Source organism: Nicotiana tabacum, chromosome 19, assembly GCF_000715075.1.
Source record: "Nicotiana tabacum cultivar K326 chromosome 19, ASM71507v2, whole genome shotgun sequence".
NCBI classification, from domain to species: domain Eukaryota; kingdom Viridiplantae; phylum Streptophyta; class Magnoliopsida; order Solanales; family Solanaceae; genus Nicotiana; species Nicotiana tabacum.
Window position 1 is genome coordinate 50883710 of NC_134098.1, and position 12363 is coordinate 50896072.

Genomic DNA, 12363 nt, shown 5'->3' on the forward strand with positions numbered 1-12363 from the left:
ATTTCATGTGTTTTGATGTTTGATTCGTAGTTCAGAATGTTATTTTTATATTTTGATCGTGCGAAATAGTTCGTACCATATTTTTAGACTTGTGTGGATGTTTGGTATGGAGCCCTGAGGGCTCGGGTGAGTTTCAGACGTATTTCAGATTAGTTTGAACTCATTTTTTGTTGTTGGAGTGCTGGTGCTCCAGTTATCGCAATTGCAAGCACCAGCATCGCAATTGCAAAAAGGGCAGAGGAGTTTCAGATGTCGCAAATGCGACGCTCTTATCGTATTTGCGAAGCCAGTATAGAGTTGGGTCTTGTCGCATTTGCGACCATTTGGGCCGCTTTTGTGAAGTAGGCTGCCATCGCAATTGCGAAGCCATTGTCTCAATTGCGAAGTGATTGTTGCAATTGTGACATCTAAGTGGGCTGTCAGGGTTTGATTTTGCGATCCATGTTCCGCAATTGCGAATCCAAGGTCGGATTTGCGACTTCTGCAACTGAACAAAAGGGCTGAAAAATGGGACTTAGATTCATTTATCACATTTTAGAAACCTAGACTCGGTAGGAGGCGATTTTGAGGAGGAATGTTCACATATAACTATTTGGTAAGTAATTTTGATCCATTTTCAATTATCTTACATGATTATTTATGAGATTTAACCTTTAATCCATGGAATTTGAAGATAAATTTTGGGAAATGTTTTCTATGTTTTGAAAAATAAAAATTTGAGATTTGAGAGACGAATTGGACTCGGATTTAAAAATAAAATACATATATTGACTCGTAGGTTTATGAATAGTCGTGATCTGTCCTTGGACTCGGCTTTTGACCGGGCAAGTCTGGGTTTGACTTTTGTTGACTTTTGTTGATTTTTGTAAAGATATTAGTTTTATTAATCGAAATTGGTTTCTTTTGCATTGTTTGATGATATTAAGTCATTTTTTGTTAGATTTGAGCAGCGCAGAGGCGAAGTTTAAGGAAAAAGCCATTTTTGAATATTGATTTGGTCTAGTTGAGGTAAGTATCTTCCCTTACTTTGTGGGAGAGGGGGCAACACCTTAGGATTGGGTTTAATTGTACTATTTGAATTATGTGAAAGACGTGCACATAAGGTGACGAGTATGTATACATACTTATATGTAAAAATTGACCGGTTTAAACTCTTAGTTTGCTTATAAACATCTAATTGAATTTGTTATTATTTGTCCTATCTTTTGTGGTCAAGTAATTCTTATATGCTTGGATTGGAGTTGTTATTATATGTTCTATTTTTTATTGTTGAGGTTACTCTTATATGCACTTAGTAGTAGTTGTTATTACATGCTATCTCTTCCATTGTTGAGTTATTCTCATGCATATAGTCGTAGTTGCTATTACATACTATCTTTTTATTGTTGAGTTTATGTTGTACATTTGAATTGAAGTTGCCAATTCATGGATATATATTTCATTATTGAGTTATTGAAGTTGTAGTTATTGAGAGCTATTAACATGTTTTAATTGAAGTTGTTGTTTTATGAAGTATCTTCTATTGTGGAGTTATTTCCCATTCATTTGGTTGTTATTGAGATTTTTGTACACAATTGGTTGAGCCGTGGACTATGTGTTGTGGTGATATTAGTATTGTTATTTTGGCAATGGTGTGGCATATGGGCACGTGTGATGCAAGTTTGATTATTGTGTTGTGATGATATGCACATGCGGTTGTATAAGGGTGGTGATATTGATGTGCATGCGGCTAGATAAAGGGGATTTATGCGTGTGTTGATAGTATGAGAAATTACTTCATTTGAAGCACACGCGGCGAGATAAGTGTGCTAAAGCGCGTGAAGCTATTTCGAGTAAAATATTAATAAAAATAAATGCAAGGCTCACACGGTGATATAAATAAGATTGTAATTGTGAAATGTAAATATAAGGTGTAGTACCTCGGTGTGATTCTTGTTGTATATTCTATGTTGGAACGACTTGTTGATTTGAATGGTTATTATTTTTCCGTAATTCATTTCACTTGTATTTTGACTGTATTTGATCATTTGTTATTTTTATCATATGTTCACTCTTTGTTGTTGTTTATTTCTTTTACTTCCGTTGTTAACCTTATATTGATAATATGCTTCGTTGTATTTTTATTGCTTTTACTTTCCATTATTAGATCATAATCTTATTCTGTTTAGGTTTCTATGTCTAGTACATGTCTTGACCTGACCTCATCACTACTCCACCGAGGTTAGGCTTGATACTTGTTGGACACTGTTGTGGTGTACTCATGCTATGTTTCTACATATTTTTGTGCAGATCTAGGTACTTCTGCCCATGCTGTACACCAGTAAGTTGATTCAGACTTTGCAGAGACTTCAAGTTATACCTTCTTGATACTCGCAGGCCTCCGAGTCACCTTCCAGTGATCTTATGCTAGTGTTTCTTTTGTTTCCGAATAATATTGTATTAGATATTCTTAGTGTATTTCAGTACAGCTTATGACTCTGTACCACCGGTTTTGAAATTGTATGACTGTTGTTCCGTTATGATTTTACTATGTCATTTATCAGTTTAACTTAATAGCTCAATAATTTATTTCTGCTAAATTCTTATCATGTGTTATGCTTACCTAGTTTTAGAGACTAGGTGCCATCATGATTCCTAAGATGAAATTTTGCGGTTGTTACAGACACGCTTCGAGATACCTGGATTTGCACAAAAATATGCAAGAGCGTAGTATGAGTACACCATAGTCGGTACCCATTAAGTATCAAGACTAATCTCGGTAGAGTAGTGACGAGGTTCAAGTCAAGACATTCACTAATAAAATAACTTGTGCAATAATATCAAAAGAATAACTGGCAAAGAAGAATAATAACAGAACGCAATAGCTGTAATAAAAAGGAATGATAACAGAAAGCAAAAACTGAAATAAAAGGAATAATAATAGAAAGCAAAAACTGTAATCCCTCCACTTAAATGATAACCATTTAGAACAAATAAAGGCCTGTTTTGATAAATAAATCATCAAATAGGATCACACACTTACGGCACCTCGTGCCAACATTATCCATGATCCTCGCACGGTAAAGACCTCATGCCACAATATAAGCTATATCCAGCACGGCAAAGACCTCGTGCTACAATATAAGTCACACTCGCACGGAAAAGATCTTGTGCCACAATATAGGTCATACTCGCACGGAAAAGACCTTGTGCCTCAATGTATATCACAACCGTATGACAAAACAACATATACCACAACCGCACAGCAAAGACCTCATGCCATCATGCATATCACAACCCGTGCTAGTTCTCAATAACACGTTCAAGAGAAATTTATCAAGAATCAAATAATGTAATGCATGATAACAACATCCTTTTTATTTTATTCCGTTATATTACTAACAACTCTACAAAATATGAGATAACAACTTCACGTAAGTTAATTTACTTTGGCAACCGAATAATCAGGTAAATGTCAGAGCCATAGATAAGCACATTGGAAACAACATAACAAAATATATAAAAATGCACTATACACACACGAAGTCATATCACTACACAAACCTCATCAATAAAACACCCTCAGGCCATCACATATCATCCCCACATTGCCCCTTGTCTCGCCGCGTGCTAAACAAATAAAGTAATTTTCCCCCTTGTCTCGCCACATGTGCTATATATATATATATATTTGCACGGCAGAAACTTCGTGCAAACACCCGGACAATCCGCTCTACAAGTCCACATGTGTCATAATCTCAACAACACAGCATGCCAACAATTATCATCAAGACATAAACTCACAATCTGCCAACACAGCGCACAAGAACAAACCAATAAAGAAAATGTGGATGGGTGTTCAACATATAGCATGAATTCAGCTAACCCAAATAGCAACAATTTTACAAATGCCCAACTTGACCAATTAAGGAAATAAAATCCTGAAACATGATCTCTAACCAGGAATATGAACTCAAGTAATCATCCACAATACGAAATACGTAGTGTAGAGATCTCATAATCAAAACAAGACAATAAGAACAACTTCGGGTCATATCCGGTGAAAGTTAACACATATACACTCGTGTACACACTCGTCACCTTATGCACACATTGTTCACATAATATTAATACTGCAATGAGACCAAATCCTATGAAAAAGTTTTTCCATACAAAGTTAGGCAAGATACTTACCACAAAAGCCCTCAATCAATACTCTAAAAATGCTTTTTCGCTAAAATTCACCTTTGCTCGACTCAAATCTTATCAAAATCAACTTAATAACATCAAACAATGCAAGAGAAACCAATTGCAATTAATAAAGTTAAGATCTTTACACAATTCCCAAAAAGTCAACAAAAGATAATCCCGGACCAGCCCGGTCAAAATCCGAGTTGATGGGTAGATCTTGATTACCCATAGCCCCACGAATCTAAATATGTGTTTGGTTTTCAAATCCGAGTCCAAATCGACTCTCAAATCTTAATTTTTTTTTTTGTCAAAACATAGTATAAAATTCCCAAATTGCTGTCAAATCTCATAAATAATCATGTTATATAATTAAAATTAACTTAAAATTACTTACCCAATTATAGTGCATGAAAATCTCTCCTCAAAATAGTCTCCCACCAAGTCTAGGGCTCAAAATGTAATAAATGAGGTTAAGTTCTGAAATTCCAAATTATATGCCCAGTTGCAGAAATCGCATTTGCGACCTTGGGTTCGCAAATGCGACCCATCATTCGCAAAAGCAAACACTGTCAAACGCACCCGAGAAGTCGCAAAAGCGACATATGCCTCGCAAATGTGAAGCTATTCCCTATCGCAAAAGCGACGCAATTGCCCGCAAATGCGAACTGGCCACCGCCCAGCCAATACGCAAGTGTGACTGAGGCTTCGCAAATGTGGAGCCCTTATCGCAAGTATGTACATGGCCAGCATACACATACCTCACAAAGGCGAGGTCCGCAAGTGCGAATGGTATTTTGCATTTGCGAGACCTAAGGCACTAGCAAAGAACCAACAAAACTGAAGCAGCCCGAAAACACTCTGAAACACGTCCGAAACTCACTCGAGTCAAATATCCACACAAGTACATAAATATCATACGAACTCACTCGTGCGATCTAAATAGCAAGATAACATCTAGAACCACGAATCGGCCACCAAAACACATAAAAATTATAATGAAACTCAAGAATTACTTGAAACACAACCATGCGTCTGATTCCTATCAAATCAACTCGCAATGACACCAAAATTTGCAGACAAGTCACAAATGATAAAACAGATCTATTCCAAGTCCCGAAATCAAAATCCGAATCCGATAGCTATAAAGTCAAACAATGATTAAACTTAAAAAATTCTAAACCTTTAAATTGCCAACTTTCTCCAAAAAGTGCCAAGTCAACCTAAGAGCATCCGAATCTAATTTCGGGCATACGCCTAAGTCCATAATCACCATCCGAACCTAACAGAATTATCAAAACTCCGATCCTAGATTAAATACGCAAAAAGCCAAACTTGATCAACTCTTCCAACTTAAAGCTTCTAAAATGGGAATCATTCTTCCAAATCAATACCGAATCGCTCAGAAATTGAAACTGACCATACGCGCAAGTCATAATACATCATACGAAACTACTCAAGACCTTAAAATACCGAACTGAATGCTAAAACTCAAAATGGTCGGTCGGGTCATCACAGATACATTCCATCTTGATTGCTCATTTATCTTATAAGTGTTTTATTATACTCAATAGTCTTTCAACTATTTCTTTAGAGCCATAAGTATTAAGTACAGTAAATAACTTGTCAATTACTATGATGAACTCTGATCAACGTAGACTTTTACAATACATCTTTGAATAGAATATCCTATTGAATACCCCCCACACATATATAGAGAGATGTAATTGGATTACTATTGTTCTAATTAATGATCATATGATCAAGAACAAATTTAGTTTAAATTATAAGAGACTCGGATTTAATTATCATGATTTCCATCATGATGACAATTAATCTCAAAACTTAATCAATAGCTTTATCATATTAATCAACCAATTAATATAACTAATTAATTTAGGGAAAAGGACTAAACATATGTCTTCTTCATATTACCTTGCCTAGGCAGGTTAAATCCACATTGAAAATTGATGCAAATGGAATCCCTACTTTTAGAATCCGAGTGAAGAAAGGTGCTTTCATCTTTGATTCCTATAATTTGAAGTCTCTAAGTAGCTGATACTTCGTCAATTCTTTTCGGAAGCTTAATTTGTAAAGGAGGAATCTTCCTCATCTTGGCTTCTTAATTTCATATTTTATTTTTGAGATAAGTCAAATTGCATAGAATGAGCTTAGATCATTGTTGGTTTGGATAGAAGTGGTAAGGCCATTATCCACCTCTATATTTGTTCCCATCTATGCTCCTTTCGACTGATGTACTGCACAAGTTCTGAATTATACATGTATATGAGAATCTCAACTGATATTGGGACAAACAAACTTAATTATGCAACAAATCACCAATTGACTTTATCCAAACAAGATCATGACTTACACCATGAAGAGGAATATAGCTTATCCTTAACAGAATATATATATATATATATATATATACAACAAAGATTCATGAGAAGAAGACAGTTTGATGCAAATATGATAGTTTCCTACAAATGTATACAACAGTTGAGTATGATCATGAGAAGGTCATAGTGATAGCATAGAGATCACTTGGATTAGGTTGTTAAGTTTTTCACTTTGAACTTAGTTCCCCTTTTTGCAAATTTTTATTAATCATACAATCCAACCTCAGCCCACCTTGATCAACAGGATATGTTATGGAATTTTGTACAAATTTCGTATGTCTATAAATATGGTAAAAAGGAGAATTTTGGAGGTTGTCCCTTAAATGATATGCTTTCGACATAATAATATATAGTATATAGTACTCCACTTAATACTTTCCTTTAGACTTTATATTTCATTCGTATTGGTATCGCTCGAATTTTAATAGTCAAGTTTCTTTATTGGAATTAATTCAATACTTTTTACATATTTGGAATAGTTAATATGATTGTAGCTTATACTACTTCTTAAGTAGTTTCATTGTATGTATATTTTATTTCACAAAACTGGAAATTTTTATGTGTGAATTTACCGTCAAAACTAAAAGGTTTAGCTCTGGAAATCCAAATTGTGCCACATAATCGGCAACTTAATTACGCCCTTATTACCTTAACTTAATTACGCCCTCAAAGGAAGATTTCTTGTGGCTTTGGTTTTCATGAAAGTCCCAACAAATAACAATAACGAACTTCACAAGCATAAGCTGCTAGAATAATGTAACAAATTCCAAGTGGCAAAGGGCACCTGTCAGCCTCCCCTTGTCTTTGTATAAATACATGCCTTTTCCTTCTCTATAGTACTAATATATTATCAAACAAAAGAAATTGGTGAAATGCTTCTATTAGGACAAACCTTAACAAAAATATTCCTTTAGTTCCATAAAAAAAAGTTTATTTTATTACAAAACAACTCCCAAACGATGGGTTTAAGAGACATTGGAGCAACACTACCTCCTGGATTTAGATTCTATCCAAGTGATGAAGAATTAGTTTGCCATTATCTCTTCAAGAAAATTGCAAATGAAGAGGCTCTTAAAGGTACTTTAGTCGAAATCGATCTCCATACTTGTGAGCCATGGCAGCTTCCTGGTAGGTTTCTCTCATTATTTTCTCATTCTTATCCTCCTTTTTCTTCTTCTCTTTCTATGAATTACTTTGTGATTTTCTCAAGTTATCAATCAAGGAAATTCTATTCTGGTCTTTGTTACCACTTCTACCTTTTTCTATTTATATAAAACTTAGAAACGAGATGATGATAATATGAGTATTCATACAGCCGACCCAACAGCTTGTTTGGGATTGAGGAGTAATTTTTGTTGTTGTTGTTGTATATAAAATTTAGAAACGGAAAAGAATTTTAGAGATAGAAACCAGATTATCGCTACACAAAAATAGTGTACTGTCATGATTAGATGAAAAAGTTTCAAAAAGTGGCTCTACCCGACGTTTTCTTGAATTATTTATGGTAATAAAGAAAGAGAGACTTTTTTTCATAGGCAGATAATGCTAAACTATAACAAGATTATGATTCGGAATCTGCAACTTTTTTCTCTCTAAATATAAAATTCTGTTTATCTTTCAGATTTTAGGCCTTTCATTATATTTGACGTTACGTTGTCTCCTGAAACTGAGTTTTGAGATGTGAAGGAGATAAGTTAAGGGGGCAGAAAATTGAAAGAAAATGATGCTTGCTTTCTGGAGTGAATATCATTTATCAGGTTTTAATGGATTTGGTTCACATGTAGAATATGCGGAAATATAGCTTTAAACTTGGCGATTTCTCCGCAAGAATAAAGTGGTTATAATAAAAAGATGTTTTCACAAAATAATTACTATTAAACAGATTATACAGTCAAATTAAACACTTTCCCATAAATTGAGACAGAATGAATTTTTGTAAGCCTCCTTTATAAATTCTAACTTTTTTATTATTTTCTTATAATATCTTCATATCGTTTTCAATCTCACAAAAGAAATTCACCTTCTAGATAATTTTTGTTTAATCCATAAAGAACAATGTTACGTACCTTCATCTAATAAATAAAATAATTTAGTACTACACTTGGGAGTTCTGCAGAAATTGCTGTGTTCCTGCATATTGAACGCTTCATGATTAATCAATTTCACTTAATCCAAAATTAATGAAGCTTATGAAATACAATTCTAACGTAGGATAATAGATTTCTTTCTGGAGAAGTTTCAGGTAAGGAAATATAGGAGTATATGTTTCTCTCCTAAAACTTCATTACTAAGAATTATTTTACTTTCTTGTTGAAATAGTTTGTGCTAATCGGCATGCATGAAATTTATATCATCGCATACAACTCCCTTGGTTTCAACTTATGCCCATATTTTAAGGTTTCCCTTTCATATATTTTTCAAAAAGAATATTATATTTTTATATTTATAAATTTTCAATTTCAACACTTATATTTTACCTTTAATGACAATCCTTTTATAGGAATAACACAACTTCTTTAAGACTATAAGATTCAAAAAACAAAATTAATAAGTATGTTATATGCATATTTATTTTAAGATTACAAGATTACAAAAAAAATTATATTCTTAAACATCATGCACAATCAAAATAAAGACACATGAAATGAGAGTACTATATTCTTTTACGTGTTTAAGAAAGTGAGAGACAGAACAGTAAAAAATCGAAAGAGAGACGTGAATGATCAATAGGGCAAAAAAGGGTGAAATACATCGATAACCCTCAAAGTGAATGATCTTGAATTTTTGTTCTTGTATGGGCACAAATTTAAGTTTAATAAGTGTTGTCTCATGGATAATACTTTTACCTTTTGATCTTGAAGTTCTACCCATAAGACAAGTAAGGGTCAAAAGTTAAAAGACCACCCCAAAAATGTCATATTTGTGCATTTTTTTGGGGGCAAGAGAGGTAGTCTAGTTCCATTGAGACCATTTGGCCACCTTACTTCCCCATATTATTTCATCATATTCTCATTAATTTTCTCTTGTACGTGTAGTAAATTGATATAGACACATGAAACGGCGGCCATTTATTCTTCACGTATAAGTAGAATGAAATGTGTTCAAATCTTATTTTGATGACTATGGATTTTGTTAAAGAAAACTAAGTATAAATTAGAAAGCCTAAATTCTCACTATTACTCCTAATTTTATTGGCTAAGATTGTTATTAGGTGGGACATGACGAAAGTGATATTGGATTGCCCACCATCTAAATAATTCGTACTATTGTGAAGAAAAGGTTAAAACCCTTTTTCCGTTCTTTCATATGAACTTTCTCAAAAGGTTTAGCTAAAGAGGAAACATGCTTAGAGAATCTATTGTGACTAATACCCAACTAGCTGCGTCACTTTAGATAATAGCATTGTCTTACAAGCCAGGGGCGATAGTCTCTTCCAATAATTTCGTTATACACACATATGTATATGTATATATAACTTTTTATCAATGTAGTTTTTAAGTTGCACATACACACAATTATATTATTCTTGATTATGTCTTTACTTGTAGTGAATTATATATATACATACACACACTCATCAAGGTTATGTACAAATTCAGCCGATTCCGGTAATTTTAGTTAAACCTGAATTTATATTAAAAATTCATTAAATAGGTACAAAAAATTATTTTAAAATCTTATTACTAACACCTAATATCGCTATCTTAAAATTTTAAAACATATAAAGTTTAAATTCTGATTCAACTGCTAATAATAGTGTTTGATTTTTGTTGAACTAGAGGTGGCAAAGCTCAACTCGAGTGAATGGTACTTCTTCAGCTTTCGAGATCGCAAATATGCAACTGGTTTTCGGACTAATCGGGCCACAACTTCGGGTTATTGGAAAGCCACGGGCAAGGATCGGACGGTGCTAGATCCTCGAACCCGTACGACCGTGGGGATGAGAAAAACTTTAGTCTTCTACAAGAATAGAGCTCCTAATGGAATTAAATCTGGTTGGATCATGCATGAATTCCGCCTCGAAAATCCACACATACCTCCTAAGGTAATTTTCTCCTTTTCTTCCTAAGCAATAAGCAATATATATATATATATTCTCTCCAATTTAAATTTTATCTACGGATAGTATAAAATATTCACACGCTTAGTGTATTTCTGACTGACCCCAAATAAGTTATACTCCCTCCGTTTCAATTTATGTGAACCTATTTCCTTTTTAGTCCGTGCCAAAAAGAATGACTCCTTTCCTTATTTGGAAACAATTTACTTTTATGTAATGATTTATACCCATACAATATATATGTGCCTCATTTTATACCACAAGTTTAAAAGTCTTTACTCTTTTTCTTAAACTTCGTGCCAAGTCAAATGGGTTCACATAAATTGAAACGGAGGAAGTATTTCTCTACATTTTTTTCATTTACATACGATGTAATCAATTTAGGGTGGTTATTTTTCTCTTCGTTTACTTTCAATAAAGGATCAAAATGTTGTTGAAAAATCATAACTCAAAATTATTTGATTAAGATTTGAAAAGATTCTGCCACGCGTAATATAATGATGAGACAACAAAGGGTTTTAATTTCATAATTAGCACATAGGGACACATAGGGAAATCAAGATAATTGAAACAATTTTCACGTGACAAAAGTCTATGGAAGAAACTTCATAGAAACCTCCTAGCTGAAACGGGGAAACAATAAGTGATGGGCAAAAGAATGGCAGCTGGCTAGATTTTTGCTACATATTCAGTAAATTTCAAAACCGTTTTCTTACATAGTAATAAAACACCTAACGACATTACTAAATTTGTGTCGTGTATGATGATTGAACAGGAAGATTGGGTGTTATGTCGAGTATTTCACAAAGCCAAAGCTGAGAACAGCAGTAACAACATTCTCAGCCCACAAAACATGTACGAGGTTGGTGTGGTTAGCTCTCCCAATAATAATATGGACCAGTACCATGCCTTGCCTTTCGGCGGCTACCGCCCTAATATGGCGGCCACCGCCGTCTCCCAACGCCCTCTTCATCAAAGCCAGAAGTTGTTTGATTTAATGGAACCAGAGAGCAACCAAAGCAGCTATACTCGGTTACCTCAAGAAATGAACAAAGCTCCATCGAATGATCAAATAGCCGAGGATGAGTATGGGTTCTTGCTGGACATGAATTTTGAAGATCCAAGTTTACAAGATGAAGGAGTGCATTCGAGCATTGAGGACTTGACATTTGATAATGATAACAGCTTGGTATTCATTTAAAATTATCCATGATGATTGGTAATTGATTATTATTAATTAGTAGAAAACTACAAAAAGACTTATGTGTTGAATTTGTGTAGACGCATTACTGTTTGCTTGTGGGGTAAGAATTGTATGTTTGATGGGATATATGATTCTTTTTTCTTTTCTATTTTCCCTCACCAGATAAATAGATTGATCAGATCTCAGGGAATCCCTTGTTGATGATTATGTGTGTATCTATATATTACTTTGACTTTTGTGTGTAGACAATTATGTAAATTATGGTAAATTTCTCACTCAAATTAGTACATTTACTTCCCTCTTCAATTCTGAATTTCATCCTCATAGGTATATGAATTTCATGAATTAAGTTTAAGGGCCTCTTTAATGGTCACAAATTTAATTGAGCCATCCCTACGGAGGAAACGCATAAATCGCATGCTGATGCAGAAAAGTCAGAACATCTTTCAGCACGAAAGAGAAGCGTCTTTCTTTCTACGATTGGCTTAAGTGTTGGATCAGGAAAATCATATCACCAATCAATTATAAAT

At 33.9% G+C, this 12363-nt stretch overlaps 1 protein-coding gene across 2 annotated transcripts; it reads left to right on the forward strand.

The window, feature by feature from the left end:
- Positions 1–7410: 7410 nt before the first annotated feature.
- On the forward strand, positions 7411–12023 carry LOC107830161 (NAC domain-containing protein 21/22-like). 2 transcript variants are annotated; one of them, XM_016657639.2, is made up of 3 exons: positions 7411–7697; positions 10349–10614; positions 11405–12023. In XM_016657639.2, the coding sequence occupies exons 1-3, from the start codon at positions 7529–7531 to the stop codon at positions 11828–11830; spliced, it is 861 nt and encodes a 286-aa protein (XP_016513125.1). In that variant the 5' UTR covers positions 7411–7528; the 3' UTR covers positions 11831–12023. The 2 variants fall into 2 exon arrangements, with proteins under 2 accessions (XP_016513125.1, XP_075093847.1); XM_075237746.1 differs by lacking the exon at positions 7411–7697 and adding an exon at positions 10032–10177.
- Positions 12024–12363: the final 340 nt, after the last annotated feature.